This window comes from Mixophyes fleayi, chromosome 2 (genome assembly GCF_038048845.1).
Source record: "Mixophyes fleayi isolate aMixFle1 chromosome 2, aMixFle1.hap1, whole genome shotgun sequence".
Taxonomy (NCBI): Eukaryota; Metazoa; Chordata; class Amphibia; order Anura; family Limnodynastidae; genus Mixophyes; species Mixophyes fleayi.
This window is the reverse complement of record NC_134403.1, coordinates 128783161-128800034: the sequence shown is the minus strand read 5'-3', so window position 1 is coordinate 128800034 and position 16874 is coordinate 128783161. Positions and strand designations below refer to the sequence as shown.

General features: G+C 39.1%; 1 protein-coding gene across 1 annotated transcript in view; it reads left to right on the top strand.

Moving 5' to 3' along the window:
• The window catches only part of ERCC5 (ERCC excision repair 5, endonuclease), a 37196-nt gene extending 22129 nt beyond the window's left edge, over positions 1-15067 (top strand). The window contains exons 11-16 of the mRNA XM_075199974.1: positions 2057-2176; positions 3021-3234; positions 8237-8381; positions 12283-12485; positions 13284-13366; positions 14438-15067. Of these exons, the coding sequence (XP_075056075.1) occupies positions 2057-2176; positions 3021-3234; positions 8237-8381; positions 12283-12485; positions 13284-13366; positions 14438-14950 (1278 nt within the window). The 3' untranslated portion in view covers positions 14951-15067. The remainder of the gene's footprint in view (positions 1-2056; positions 2177-3020; positions 3235-8236; positions 8382-12282; positions 12486-13283; positions 13367-14437) is intronic.
• Positions 15068-16874: the final 1807 nt, after the last annotated feature.

The following is a 16874-nucleotide window of genomic DNA, read 5'->3' as shown; positions in this document are numbered from 1 at the left end:
TGTGTTAAAGGCAAAGTGTAATCTGTTTGCAAGAAAAGTGTGAAACAAGGCTATTACAATTTTCATTTATCGCCTACAACATACTAGAGAGTTGGGCAGTGTGCTCCGAGTGTAGCTGGCTATTATTTTCTAAGAAAATGTTTGTTTTGTTGTTTTCTTTGTAGGGAATACAGTCAGGGATTCACTTACGGCCAGTTTAGCCTTGCTAAACCAGAATGCCAATCGTACCTTACCTCTAACCCTCCACCCAGGCAAAACCGCTAATCTGCTAATGGATAATTAAATAAAATGTCCAAACCTCAGCCTGAGCTAAACCCATGCCTTTTATACTTTGGAATTTAGATTATTCTGATTTATTTTTTTAAAAAAATATTTTATATCGTAGTGTAGCTAATATAGCGAGATCTATCAAAAAAGCAAACACAATGTATTTCCACAAGAACCTCATAGAAACCATCCAGCACAGTGGTGGAGTGGTGATGACTTGGTTGTTCTGCAGTCACACACCATAGATTCTTCAAAATCATTGGGTCCACCATGAATTCTTTGTATCTGCCTAAAAACTGAAGCTTTGCTGAAATTGAATCATGCAACTGGACAGTGGTCCTAAGTATTCTAGCAAAACTACATTTAAAAGCTTGGGGGGAAAAAAAATCAATGTTTTAGCATGGCCATGTCAAAGTCCATAGCAATGCTGTGGCAGGATCTTAAGACAGCTATGCGTAAACCAATGCCTTCAAACATCAATTAAACTGAAGCAGTGTTGTTAGGATTGGTCCAACAGTCCTCAAATCTGTATAATGTAAGAGACTGATAAACTGATATAGAAAACAATTACTTCAGATAATTGTTGATAAAGGTGGTTCTACAAGCTACTTAATCTTTCCTTTTACTTACTTTTTCATTCATGGCATCTTCATATTTTATTTTTTGTTGAATAAATAATGACGTCAAAAGTGCTAATATAAGATTAGACCTATCAAATTTTAGAACATGGTGAGCATTAGAGTGTGTACTTTTTCACGTGTGTGTGTGTGTATAATATTCCCAAAAGTGATGGCCCTCACAGGACTCATTATTTTTCAGTAACTTGAAAATGTTTGCATATTGAAAAGGTTCATCTACATTTCACTGCCCATAGGGACCTTTAGCAAGACAAGAATATATACACATCCCACCTGTAAAAATACCGCCATCAAGTGTTAACACTTGTCTAGAAGGCAGGACCAGGTACCCCACTAGGATAACCTACCGTCACTACAAGTACTCACATGACCTTAAATAATCTTAAAATGTAAAGAAATACACGTGTAATAACAATTTGAATGAACATCAGTAACTTTGTCTGTTTATTCTTCAAATGATACACATAACAAACAACATATCTTAATAGCATAATTGGATATAAACAGGACCAGTTTTACCTTTTGTTTGACATAATGCCACTTATTCAGTGTTTTCAATGTCACTGCGGCACTCTCACTCGCATTGCTTGCCACTGATAGACGAGAAGTAATCAGCAGCTTCTTACTTGTGAAGCTGCCCACTGCTGCTCCTTCATGTCAATGATGGGTTGGGAGAGGGTGCTGGGCTTTTATGTCACTACCCAGCACCATTCTGCTAGACTGAAGGGTGCAAGAGCTGTTGCCCCCACCTCCAGCTTGCTAAGATGAGAAGCACCATACGTGTGGGGTATTTGTCTCTGAGGACAGGGTGAGGGGCACCAGATTCAGAGGAGGCAGTGGCACTGCCTAGGGTGCCATCATCCCTTTTACGAGCCCAGCATATGAAACCTTGCAATAAGCAGAGTATATGGTCCAAAGTAGCAATTGTATTTCTGATAGCTGCCCTTGGGTATAATACATTTTCCTAAAGGTTTAATGACTAAGCTTGTGAGCAGAACCCTGTTACATTTATGTATGTTTGTTCCTATCCTGTCTTATTTTATCACTGTGTTTTCCCAATTGTAAAGAGCTTGCTGAGTATGCAATATAAATGTTGATAAATAAAAATCCTATTTCTGATCTGTTTATTTTCTTGTATTGCGTTTGCACAGGAAGATCTTGAGTCTCTGGAGAACAATCTATTTGTTCAGCAGACTTCGCTCCAGGCACAGAGGCAGCAGCAGGAACGTGTCGCTGCATCTGTTACAGGACAGATGTGCCTAGAAAGCCAGGTTGGTTCTCTTAACAACTTTATAATAATGTTTAGTACATTTAAAAACATATAGCCTGGTTGAGTAGGAATTTTATGTAATTTTCCTGTTCTTGTTGTGTATATATATAAATGTATGATTGACACTTCATCCTGCTTCCACACATGTACATAAACACATCCCCACTCCTGTGCTGGCATTTAAAGAGCAGATAATCCCCTGTTAAAGGAATATACAATTCTTCAGTTCTTTAATACTTATTCCTGGCAGAACTGGTAAGAATTGAACAGATCAGTGTGGTTTGTTTGGAGGCAGTGATCATCTATAGTAGACAACATTGTTTTATTCTGTAATGTCATTTATTTTGGCACATGCTTAAATTATATGTTGAAAAAATGCATGTATGTGGGGACTCGTAGCTGGAGAGCCAATGGTCATCTATGCCTGCTTTATGCACTATACTACCTAATGTAGTACACTACACTACATTATACACAACTCTGCACTGAGCTTTATTCTATTCAACCCTGAGAGCTGCAATAACCGACACAAGCTATTCCTGCATGAGCTCTCCTCCTTCCATTGTTCATCTTTGTGGCCACGTACAGTGTTCAATGGCAGGAGCTGAACAGTCACGCCTGTGAGCCTGGGTTTGAGCAGCAGTTCACTAATGAAGGGGTATATGTATTAGATAACCATGTAGTTCATAGCATATTAATGGCATATTAGAACTCACCTTTGAGTCTGTGATTACATAGCCTTTATCCTTGTGTTATGCTATGGTCTTGCAACTGATCTGCTACTTTAAATGCACTGTTCTTTTACTGCTGTGTAATTTAATGTGTTTGTTTGTTCTTTCATTTAGGAACTCTTGCGTCTATTTGGCATTCCTTTCATTGTAGCCCCCATGGAGGCTGAAGCTCAATGTGCTGTTTTGGACCTAACTGACCAAACATCAGGGACTATCACAGACGACAGTGACATCTGGCTCTTTGGGGCACGACATGTATACAAGAACTTCTTCTCTCAAAATAAATATGTGGAGTATTACCAGTTTTCAGATATTCAGAATCAGCTGGGTAAGTTATTTTGAAGCCTTAAACAAATACACTTGTGCTCAAATATTTATTTATGGAAACATTGTGAATAATTAGAAAAACTATCTGTACAAATCTAGGTACAAGTAAAAAATGTAACGATAATAGAGTGACCTTCAAATACATAACAATTTGTTATCCCACCACAGCTTGTAATTTTTGGGGGGGATTTATTTAGCTATTTGGCAGCGATGTGCGTCCAGACATCAATGCAATGTCCGGCTGCGCACATTACCAGACATTATAGTAAGCAATTTCTGCTCATTTTTTCTCGCACCCAATAGAGATGCGAGGAAAATGAGCAGGAATTCAATCCTCAACATCAACGCAATGATCCCCCCTATGTATGGGATGGTGAGCATCTGTGCCACTCCCCAGAATTGACCTCTGTGTTCTCTGACCTGTATAACACATGCAGCCTCATGCTTTTATATTGATATGAAACTCCTTATTGACTTATAATATCTTTATATTCCAGTAAGGGATGTATAGCGCAGTGGTTAGCACTTCTGCCTTACAGCACTGGGGTCATGTGTTCAATTCCCGACCATGGCCTTATCTGTGTGGAGTTTGTATGTTCTCCCCGTGTTTGCGTGGGATTCCTCCGGGTGCTCTGGTTTCCTCCCACACTCCAAAAACATACTAGTAGGTTAATTGGCTGCTTTCAAATTGACCCTAGTCTGCTTGTCTGTCTCTGTCTGTCTGTGTGTGTTAGGGAATTTAGACTGTAAGCTCCAATGGGGCAGGGACTAATGTGAATGAGTTCTCTGTACAGCGCTGCGGAATTAGTGGCGCTATATAAATTGATGATGATGATAGTCCTATGCATATAGTCGGATGTTTATTCTGAGTTGCTGCTTAGTTAAAGGTTAAAGTGCAGAAAGCCTAAAAACAAAAATATATTTTTGATTTGATCTAGAGAAATGTAATATGTACAGTCTTAAAATTCTGTGACTTCATTGTATACAGCAATATGTCTGAACTGCAAATTTCTCTTTCAGTATGATTATATGGTTTTGCTTTGTTCCCTCTTAGCAGGTGGTGGGTGCTTATTATCCTAAAATGTTGTAATCTAGCACAAACAAAATAAAATCAAAATGTGTGCCTTCATTTCTTTTACAGATTTCTGTGAAGCTCTGTCCCTTTTCCCAGATCACTGGATTGCATCAGTGAATAAACTTTTTCCCCGCTTCACATAATTCTATAGGGTTTTACTTGCTCTCTGTATATAAATTACCACCCTCTTTAATGAAAACCGTCCTGACAGATCTAAAGTCAGCAAAGGCGAAACCAATGTTATTAAAGGAAATTAATCCTCAAAAATTTATACAAATATTAGCGTAATACAAGTAAATTTTAGGGATTATATTAAATACCCTGTTTTCAGTTACAGAAAAAAATAAACTCAACTTCAATCTAGATTAAAATATATAAGAAGACAATGATTTTAGTAAGTAGAACTGGTATTTTCCCTGAAGGGATCATCTTGATTTCATATATGTGAGATGTCTGTTCTCCTGTCACATCATTGTCACTTTTTAAACATGTAGTCTATTGGCATATAATGCAAATTAGATAATAGGGCATTGGTATCATATTTATGGAAGTAAGTCTTAACTTTATCTTGATAAGACTAACAGCTGTTGTAGAAAGTTTTTCTTTTGTACCTAGTGTAAATCCTGATTAATGTTGTGTTTATTTTTCTTTCCCTAGTACTGTGTGGTTTTATTTTATATAGCATTTATTGAACTTGGTTTAGTTAGTTGATTTGAGAAATTGTTATTTAATGTTGGGTGGCCATATAAATTAACCCACCCTTTAATATATGGTAAAAAGATCATCATAATTTTAATAATGATTTAAAACACTCTATATTATCTACATAATACATTCCAAAACATCTATTTATGTGGAGAATGCAATAGCGAGGTTTGCCCTCTCCATTTTCAGTGGCTTGAAAAATTTTGAAAAATTATACAGCATACATCCCTTCTTTCATATTGGGGCTCCCGGGCATGGCCGCCTGTGACAGGATGGACCGCTTATGCCACCATGTTTGTTATGTTGCTTGCCTTGCCACGGTCACCTTACTTTCTCCCAAATGTGCCCTCTAACTGCAGTAGGAGGGGCTTAATCTGCTGTCACCACTTGACTACTCAGAGGCATCCAGAACCGTTTCCTTCTGGTTAACTGTCGCTGCTAGTGTACCCCCTCACTGGTCACCTGGGCTAGTACCCCTGACCTCTTCCTGTAGATCAGCGTTGCTGTGGATTGTTTCCCCCTTGGCCTAACACACTGGCCAGAGCTGTTGGGTAGCGGGCAGAGTGGTGGTGCTAGATGCTTGGTCCAATCCTCAGAACAGACGGACAACGGATTAGAGTTGGATCTATTCTGCAGATCACAGGAGTTACAGCAGGGAAGTAGTCATCAAACAGGCTCTTGAAATTATGTTTTTTAGCTCAAGTGTCCTATTGAGGACAGTTCGCACTGGTTTATGGTACCAGTGATCAAAAGGTCAGATGGAACAGTAATACATTTCGGTGCAAACCAGTGCTCTTTTCATACAGTTTGGATGCCCTATACACCACATGTGAGGCAGAGGTCCAGCAGTTGAGCTCGTCTGTGGGGGCCCCACTGATATGGCAGTCATCCTACGAAAAGTTTCTGGCCCTGGCCATTGCGCAGCTTGTTGCAGTTTCTAGGGAGCCGAGCAGTGATCCTCCCTCCTCAGCCCCTCCCTCAGGAGTCACGGGGAGTGCCTCTGCCCTCCCCTCTGAAACAAGGACTTTTGTGGTTCTCTACTGCAGCACCCGTTGAGCCTGTATGGGCATAAGGCCTGGCTAGGTCGGTTAGGATCTGGTTCAGGTTTCCTCTTCCTTGGAAAAGATTGTGGATTCCACCACCATCTCCAGGCTTCCAGCGGCCCATCAGTCACTAATTCTGAGCTTTACTCCCAGGACAGTGAAGTGGCTCAAAATTCTGACTGAGATTTCCTTGTGCCCTGATGAGGACAGTGATGCAGGGAGTAGAGGCTTTAGTGCGAACCATCCAACAGGCACTAAATATTCAGCACAGCAGGGAATCAGACTGTCAACAATTTTCTGTTTAAAAGTAAGAAAAAATTAAACCGTTTCCTTTTCCTCTTCCCCTCTGTTAGATGTAATGTGTGAATCAGCCCTGATCATAAGTTTCATGTTTCACGAAGGGTGCAGTTCCTTTATCCACTCCCTAGTGTCGACCTAAGGTGCTCCCATAGCTCGCCTGTCCAAGTCCACCACTGCTCCGATGCTGAATGCTGCTACCCTAAGCGACAGCATGGATGGGAAGATTGAGGCCACATTTAGATCGAGTTTCGCAGTGGGGGGAGGGGGGGACTCTCTTAGACTCTCCTTCACTTTGGCTTGGGTCAATAAGGCAGTGAAGAGAGGGTCATAGAAATTGACATAGGGTCTGAAGTCTGGTAGACCCAGAACAGAATTGCTCACTTTAAAGTTGCATATCAGAGAGTCCTCTGAATACCTAGGGGAGGCTGCCATCGATGCAGGGCTCATTGGGGCAAAGATCTCTGCCTCTAAAGAAAGCCACTCAGTCCTTAATTTCCTCACGAGTGTTTGTCTCACTCTCTGAGAAAGAGGGGTTTGGGGTTTTACTCAAACCTCTTCTTGGTTCGGGAACCGGATGGGTTGTTCCAACCCATCCTCAACCTCAAGTTCCTGAATCTTCCAACTTATGGTGGACAAGTTCAAGATGAAGTTTCTTGAGGTCTGTCACCACCAGGACCAATTCATGGTGTCCAGAGACATCAAGGATGCCTAGTTATATGTTCCAATCTGGTCTGGACACCAGTGTCTCCTCAGATTGGCTCTACATTTCCTGAATTTTCAATTTCTGGCTTACTTTTCGGCCTGTGTACAGTGCAAAGGGTAGTTGCCAAGATTATGGCAGCCCTGCTGAGATCAAGAGGGTGGAAAAGGGGTGTGACTGTCCAATCTGCTGATCAAGGTGTCCTTTCCGACCTTTCTTCAGGCACCTGTGTAGAAGACTGCCCAAACTTTTATATCTCATGGTTGGATCAACAACTGCAAGAAATCCAATCTGATTCCTTCCCAGTGTTGGGTCTTCTTGGGGCTGCTGTTTGACACACACCAACAGAGTGTGTTGCTGACAAAGAACAAGATACTCTGTGTTCAGTGACTTGTGAAGTCCCTCTTCGTTTGCAGACTTGGTATTTCTTCACTTTTACATGAAAGAGCTAGGAAAAATGGTCTCCACGTTCTAGACGCTGCAGTTTGATCTGGAACTCTCTAGAGTTGAATCCTGCAAAATCATTTCAAAATGGAACAAGTCTCAGCCTTCCAGTTGGTGTCCCCGTCTGGCTCCACGGGTGCGCCAGTCGATATAAAACCCTCAACAGGGGTAACCCATTCTCCATTTGAAACTGGATACTGGTGACCACAGATGCCAGCATACGGGGCAGTCACTCTTTTTAGTACTGTTTCCAGGGACTTTGGACTCAAAGCTTCTGATAAATGTGTGATGGAGCTGTGGCTTTTCCCTAAATCAAGACCTGGTAAGTAAGGTGCCCAGTACAACTTTTCTGCTCACAGTACAGCTTAATATTGCACAGTGCTATAACCTCGCGGACATCGCTCTCTCCACAAAAGCTAAGATATATATATATATATATATATATATATATATATATATATATATACACACACACACGTGCAATTTTATTCCTTTGAATAAATCTTTTAACTTGGATAACACACCATGGAAGCGCCCCTGTTTGTTTGATGTTTTAGGATAGATATATATATATATATATATATATATTGTCTGTGTTCTTTACAGTGAATGTATAATATTGCAAATGGCAAACTATGCCCATACGGTGTTCTGTTACTCCTATTTGTAACCTGCAGTAAACTGACTTTTATGTATGTATAATTGAAGCTTGTTTTGTTTTATTTGACATCTGCAGGCCTAGATCGCTCTAAACTAATTAATTTGGCTTACTTGATGGGGAGTGATTATACAGAAGGAATATCGTCTGTTGGCTATGTGTCCGCCATGGAGATACTAAATGAATTCCCTGGCCATGGGTTAGAACCTCTATTGAAGTTCAAGTAAGTATTTGCCATTAAATGTTTATTCTGAATATTTTGTAAATTGATTGAACCATAATTATTAAATGTTCTGCCGCCTTCAGTAGAGAAGAAAGTAAATTTAAGTAATGGTTCAATTTTGTACAACTTTGTCAATAATTATTTTTATATTGGTAAAGAGGCTTATTTCTCACACCTCCCCTATAAGGAAATAGGTAAAAACCCAGATAGTCTGCAGCAGCAGGCTGCAGACAGGGTTAAGTTTTCCCTGGGCTCCACTTTCAACACACACACACACACACACACACACACACACACACACACACACACACACACACACGTGTTCCACATGGGTGTAATTAATTTGTTGTTGGCTTGTAGTGCTGGGGTGGAGGATAAAAACACTGTTTGTATTTGTTGATGGGGCCACCGATGCCAGTTAGTGACCGGCTAGTAGTGAGGGAACTACTGTTTAACCAGATGTAGGGTTGTGGGAGAATTGTGATGCTTTACTTGAAATGTCTGCTGTAACCACCGCTGAAACTGTTTAAGCCATCCTGGCAACTGCCAATAAACAGTGAAATGGTTCCGCCAAGCTGTGTGAGACGCCAGTGAATGCTGTGCTTTATCACAAATAATAATAATATAACCTACTTTACCTGGATATAACATATGTCATGAGTGGTGAGGAAGTGGCAGGTTATACAGAAGTGTGTGATTAAAGTTGTGTTTAATGCAACTAATTGTCTGCAGAAGAATCCAGCCAACCATTACAAGTTGGTTTCAGAAGACACTATGTAGGTTTTCATAGGCACAACACCTTTCCTTCCTTCCTTCCTCTTCCTTACTCACAACTTTTAACTTTTATAAAACAGATGTGGAGTTGTCTAGATATTGATACAGTTTTAAAGCTTTCACTTTTTTTTTTTTTTTCTTTCTTTCTTTTGTTAAGATGCTGAAATTAAATTTTTATAAGTTCTCATACATATTGGTGGTAGCTTTCAACAAGTATTTTTAAAACTTACTGAACATGCTTTAATACTAGTAGTCCAAAGATTATGTAAGTGAAAGAACTGTATACACCCACTTTCTGATGAACGTTTGCTTTGTGACACTTGCTGTTGCATTGTTCAAAGCTGTTCAATAGGATTTCTAATTTGATACAGATTACACGATGCTGCAGGATGCTTTTGAGAGTTGGCTTCTAATGCTCTGTTCAGAGCGAGGGCGAAATACAAGGTTTTCTCTGGTTTTAGCAGGCATCGTTTTTAACGCTCATGAGTATGTCCTTGGGTACCACAAAAAGTAGATATTTGTGTTTTTGTATGGTGTTTTTTTTTTTTTTTTTATTTAAATGTGTTTTGTACTCCATTTGATTCTAGATATATTCTAATTATTGTATTACAAACTAGGTCCAGTAATGCAGATAATAGTGGATAGTACTCTAGTGCCCAGAAAAAGAGATTATATTCATAAAGAAATAACAAATTCATGTTCCATTAAAAAAAAATGCAAACCAAAAAACTCTTAAAAAAGAGAAATATTTACGTTGCTCACATGCCTCTAGTTACTGACAAATGGTATAGTATCCTCTTCCTCCTCTTGGTGAACCAGTATGAAGATTGGGTAACATTAGATTGACACAGTATGTTGTAGTCAGGGCCGGATTAACCTGAGGTCTAACTGGGCTACAGCCCAGGAGCCTCGGGCATCCAGGGGGCCCTTGACAGAGCTCAGCAGAATTATTGATCGGGACACGGGCGGGGGCGCCCCCGGCCCGATCAATGCTGAGCTCTGTCACTGCAGTCCTCCTTCTCTGGCGCTCAGTAATCTCCTTACTGAGGAGATCGTGCGAGAGTGTCACGAGATCTCCTCAGTAAGCAGCTTACAGCGCGCCGCGGAAGGAGGACTGCAGTGTCAGGAGAAGGTAAGTGCTTGGGGGGGGTGGCGGTCGGCTAACAGGGGGGCCAGTCTGCTAACGGGGGGGGGGGCTCACGGGGGAATGGGGGCCCCCTTAGCCCAGGGGCCTCCATTCCGTTAATCCGGCCCTGGTTGTAGTGACTGTTTGGTTTAGAATGTGAAGGGCACCCAGGGAGCGGTTATAGCACACTTGAGACACAGTTTCTATTTTTGGTGGTACAATCCACCACAGGTTATGAACCAGAAATTTACTTGCTAGTATGAAATATAGTCTCTATCGGGTTACAATTCCAGGCATTCTGCTGCTCCAGATACAAGGTTATACAAGAGAACCCTCCATAGGATTTAATTCAAAGGATAATGGAGATTTAAGATATTGAATGTAACAAAGCATGAGTAACCTAAATAAACTAGTTTTCTAATAAAATAAATATATTTCATGACAAGGAGCTGCTTTCAATTTTATGTGCAATGACTTCAGCCATTTAATTAGGTATCCAAAAATGATCTTTTTTTTCACATTATGATCCATGGAAAAATCTTAAAAGTATGGCAGAATGTAAATACTTAGTGGTGTTAAAGTATTATTTTAGCAGTATGGTAACCGTGTAAATATTTTGCATTTGTGGCATGAAATTAAAGAATATAAAATACTGTTGATAACAAAAACAATTCCTATTAGTTCCATATTATTAATTACTAATAAACTACATTCCCCATGTATATAGTCACCATGCCAACATAGCAAACTTATTTCCACCATATAAACAGTCTGACAAGCATACTAGCAGAGCAATTCAAGCCTGAACTTGGTGGTGTTGTTCATGCACCACTGTCATTGTTTATAATGCTACAGTTGCATTTTTGTGTGTTTTATAATATACCTTTTATTCAAGGGTTCCCAAACTGTTAAAGTGATGTGCTCAACAGGCTAATCAAGTGTTACGATAAATGAATATAACATTACAGGTCATTATGTAGGCAAATAAGATGGAATATAAACTCCCTTTTCAAATTATGCTAGTTAGTTGCAGTATAAAAGAACAGCAAGGAGGGAAACCGAATGCATGGAGAGAGAGAGAGAGTGGTTTCTGCTTGCCCAGGTTAATAAAGGGCTAAGAAAGACATAATTGATCCCAGGGGGATGGTCTTTCAGTAGATTCCAGTCCTGCATTAAAACACTACATTTGGAAAATCAATCTTAAGTTGAATGGTCTATGTCTCCCACACCTTACAAAATGGATGGGAAAAGCTCTTCAGGAAGCATGTCATATAGTCCATTCAGTAAACATGCCAGATTATGTTTAGTACCACTATGTGGGAAGGGGAAGATGGGGACTTCCAGTCTGCTGCCAACTTAGAAGTTGCAGCAGAAATAATGTGGAAACACTGTTTAGAAAATTCTCTGGAACCCATATGCATGAGAATTCTAAACATAAACAGTTGGCTTTTTCTTCTGAGCTAAATTAATCGGTTCCATTATACACCTGGGGGTAAAAGTATCATGCGATTGCGACTTTGCAGTAAAAAATTTAAGCAGCGATGGATTGTAAAGGTAAACGTGCCTTTAAAATCCATCATCACTTTAAATTTTAACTGCAAAGTCGCCGAAAAAGAAGTAAGATATTTATTTTTTCAACTACAAAAATGCATGCCATTTCGAATTAGTAGGGTACATTTTTCCGACATTTTCAGGAGTGCAGTTAAGTGCCGACATTTACAGTGTCTAAAACATACGCCACCGATTTCAAATATGTCATGGGATTGAAAACCGTTTGCAGTTTACTTGTACATATAATTATCTTCTATGCTGTTCCATAGTTGACTGTGAGTGGCTTCTTGCTTTGCTTTATAGCAGTGTTACTGTCTCTCTACCCATTTTTCAGTGCTGGAAGTCTGATGCACATAATTCTTACTTGTCCCATAGTAGTAATTTCTGACTTCAGCTCTGAAAGGTTTTTGAATCCGGATGACCATAACTGCTTGTTTATTCTCTTTCCAGGGAGTGGTGGTTAGAAGCCCAAAAGAATAAGAGAATTAGACCCAATCCACATGATACCAAAGTAAAGAAGAAATTACGGGATCTAGAGTTACATCCTAACTTTCCTAACCAGGCAGTAGCTGATGCATATCTGCGACCTGTTGCAGATGATTCCAAAGGAGCGTTTGCCTGGGGAAGGCCAGATCTAGAACAAATCAGAGAATATCCTTTTATATGTATAACAATTTTTTATTTTGTTTTTGAATTGTTTTGTTTTAGTAGAATAGCTTCAAAGTATTTACATTTTCTATTAAAATGGTTGCTTTGAAATGGCATATTGTAAACGGACCCAACTTTTGTCCGCTAATCTAAACTGGAGGTTGTACATTTTCTTTCTTTTTATTTTCAATAAGTATTTTTGTATTTTAGTTTTTGTATCGGAGTTCAACTGATTCCTTGGGGGGGGAGGGGCGTTATCAGTTTGCTGAGTTAGAGGACCCTTCACACTGCGGTGATGAAAAATGAAATATAAAGTGTTACTTACAAACCCAGCAAGTTTCCTCAACGTCCTTACCTGGCCTTACCATTTAATTCTTTATAATCTAATAAAACAGGTGTCTACCAGTTTATCAGTTCCTTCCTCCTTCAGTGCTCATAGGTCAGATAATGGGCCTGAGTCATTAAGTAGAGCAAAGCAAAAAAAAAAAAAGGAGTAACTTTGTTCCTGCACAAACCATGTTACAATGCAGGGGGTGCAAACTAGTTTATTATTTTGTACATAAAGAAATACTGGCTGCTTTTTCATGTACTTGATTGCTTTATTTTTACACTCAAATTAAAGTTGATCTAGGACTTACCCTATCCCAACTATAAATCTGTCCCCACATTTTAAATTTACCTCCCCCCTCAAATGCAATATGGTTTTGCTGACTCAGGCCCAATATGTTTTTTCTTTAAGGTGGACAGGTAATCAAAATACTATAGTTTGCATTGTGATTGTGTTTTCTTAACAACATATACATTCTGTGAGTCCCGCTTTGGGTGGTATCGTTCAAAGACTGATGAAGTGTTTCTACCAGTACTCAAACAGTTAAACACACAACAGGTAAATCCTTACATTTTATATTGAAGTGTATTCGCTTATTCTTACCTGTTTTTTTTTAAATTGTATTTCATTACACTGCACTGGAGTTTATTATTGAATATATTAAGCATTTATTTTTATTTAAGAAAGTAGCAGAATAAACAGTAATTTGTCACAATTGTAATAACATAAACAATCCATCTCTGCAAAAATATACATTCATAGATGCCACACAGGCCCCCAAATAAGACACTCATTCAGGTTTACAAATCCTTGAGTATTTTCAGCTTTTAAAGTAAATGTAAGTTTATATTTGTATTTCATAACCAGAAATACACTGGTTTAATTTGTGTATACTGTTGTATAGTAAGTTCCAAACAGATAATATATACATGTATTCAAATTTTATTTTGGCTTTATGAAAGTTGATTATTTCACTTATAGTAAATTTCCATTTATAATTATTTAAAAAGTTGGTTGTACAAGAGAGTTCATGTCTTGCCTCTAGTGATTTGTACAGAAGTATTTAATCTATACAGAATGTTTGTGATTTTGGGTTTTTTCCATTATTTGTAGCATAATACATAAAATATACATATATTTTAATATATAAAATATATATATTTTAATATCATTTATATAACTCAACCAAATTATGAAACGCTGTGTAGAGAATATTTGCCATTCACATCTGTCCCTGCCCCATTAGAGTTTACAATCTAAACTCAAACTCACACTCACACACACTATCTCACTCTCACTCTTTACTAATTAACCTACCAGTCTGGTTTTTGGAGTGTGGGAGGAAACTGAAGCACCCAGGTAAATGCAGGGAGAACATGCAACTCCACAAAGATAGGATCCTGGTTGGTAATCAAATTATGACCCCAGAGCCGTGAGGCAGCAATTTTAACCTTTGTGTCCCAATGCTGCCGCACTTTGACCACAGTAAGTGCTTTCAGCACTTGTCATGCTCCTATATAGTTTTATACATCAGTTCAGTAGATGCCGTAACTTAAAGCGCATAAAATATTCTTTTAATTAATGTAATAATTTTTGTTTTGAATTTGTTGCTATAAAATCTTTCTTTAGACCCAGCTCCGAATAGATTCATTCTTTCGGGTAGAGCAGCATGATGCTCATTCTCTGAAGAGTCAGCGACTGCGCAGGGCTGTGACTTGCATGAAGAGAAAGGAAAGAGAAAATGAAACTATGGAGGTAGAAGAGGCCACTGCACTGTTGGAGAAGGAATATGCTCATGGCGATCGAAAGGGTGCAAAGTCCAGTAGAAAATCCCAAAAAGGGAGGAAGAAAAATGAGCCAAAACTTGACAGTCTTGACTCTGCGAGTGTGGAAGGAGGATTTTTTGATATAGAAGTCAAAGCTTTGTCTCCTACAAATGTAATGTCCTTTAATGACTCAGACACAAACACTTGTACAGAAAGCTACAAAGGGACAACATTTAGCAAGGATAGTAATATTACAACACAAGTGGAAACAAGCAGTTCAAGTGAGGATGAAGAAAAAGTGGTGCTGGTAACTGCCAAGCCTGTGTTTCAGGGCAACAAAAGAAAGCCAAGAACTATGAGAGGGAGGAAGAAATAAAATTGGGAATGAAACAAAACTGATCTATATTATTTTTGTACTGTATATATGAATTTGACATTTCTTAATTTGATTTTCACATCATCTTGCATAATGAAATTTTGTACCAACTATGAATATTGTTGTCTGCACTTTGTGTGTTTGTTCTTTAGTTAGAAACTTCCAAAAGATATTTAACCACCTCATTACTGGAGTGAGCCCCATACCCACCATTCTTTATGTCCAGGCCATTTATTTATAATTTTTTCCCCTTTTCTTTTTTTGCAATAGCTTCTGAATGTTCATTAATTTATTTAGAAATGTTATCCACAAGGATTTCTGTTTCTGCTTTATTCAGGGTTTTTTGGGTGGCGGGGTTCCCCCACTTTGAGCCCCTAATTTGTTTTTTTATCACCCCTTTTGCCAGTACTTATAAGGGTTTAGTGTAGGCTTGATCTAATTAAGCTTCAAATCCTGATTACATGGATCCAATACTGCTAGCAGGCAGGAGACACCTAGTAGATGTTACTATGGTAAAAACTCAGTCTAATAATACTAGGTTATTCTGTTGGTTGACACTTGCCCAACTGTACCCTCCTTTTCAGCCACAGACACACAGGTTAGTCGACTACCCTGCTCTTATAGACACACACCATGCTAATGGGTATCTAAGTTCCACTTAGCAATAAATCTTCCCATTTATTTCACGGATATCTGTCTAACATCCACTATAGGCTATAAGTCACACTAGTAATAGAAGAATGACAGACATGGAAGCACTGCAAAACTATCAAAATAATGCTGCTTTGGGCCCAAACAAAGAGGGAAAGCCAGCATGCTTTCGGCTGCCATACACTGTTGCAAACTGATATTCAGTGTAGTCTGTCAGCACTTTTGACCCATTTTTTTATATATACTCTTCGTCTTAACTGGGATTATTAATCCCTGTCCAACTAAGTTCAACAGCTCTCCTTCTGCCTTTACACACTTTTTAAGCTAGTTTTTGTTCATACCCCAGGTCCTGATCAGATGAGCTAATTATTTAACTATTGATAACCATTATCTCCTGGGGTGGAACTGGCCTATATTGATGCTTCCTGTCACGAACACGCTCTCAACTGCCGTGACTTTGGGTGTTTGCTGTATGAGGTTGCACATGATTCCAGCCCGCAGTCTCTCTATCACACAGGTTATAGACCTACTGAATCGCCCCCAAACAGCGCTCACACCCCCACACATTTCAGGTTTGCCACCACCCACTGAATATGGGCAACAGGACCCCAATATACTGTCTCACACTGGCACACAAGGCCCTCAAAAGCAAACAAAGGGTTGACTCTTCACACCTCTAGACTGTTACACAAATGTAAATACAAGCACACACTAAGCTTGTTAATAAAATGTATCAATAAATCACACACCGGCATTCAAAGGGTTAACTTGGTTGAGCTATATTCTTAACAGGCTAATGGATTTGTTAGAGTATCAAGGACGCAACATGTTAAGTTATAGATTTAATATACAAAAGTACAGGGCATTCAGATATAAAGAAAAACAATAAACAACTGATATAATGCGCAAGCAAAGCAGTTTTAAATGAAAGGGGTTACATTCAGAGTATCTCTTACATGAATTTGTTAATCTGCAATGGGAAGGTGGACAGCTTATCAATGCAATTTGCATGTTGTCTGATTTACTACCCAATTCTACTATGTGACCTAACTTTAATGTGGAGTGTCACACAGACCCAATTTTATTATTAATACATCCCCGTATGAATTTGTCCATCTTTTAATACCAAACAAGCCTAAATACAGCTTACATTAATTTCCTTATCTTCTCTGTGGGGCAGAATTCTTAATTTGACATATGAGCTGTCTGTTCCGAGCAGCGGCGGTCTGCGGGTCGTCTCTCCTGCTTGTGTCCCGGCTGTCATAGCAACAGC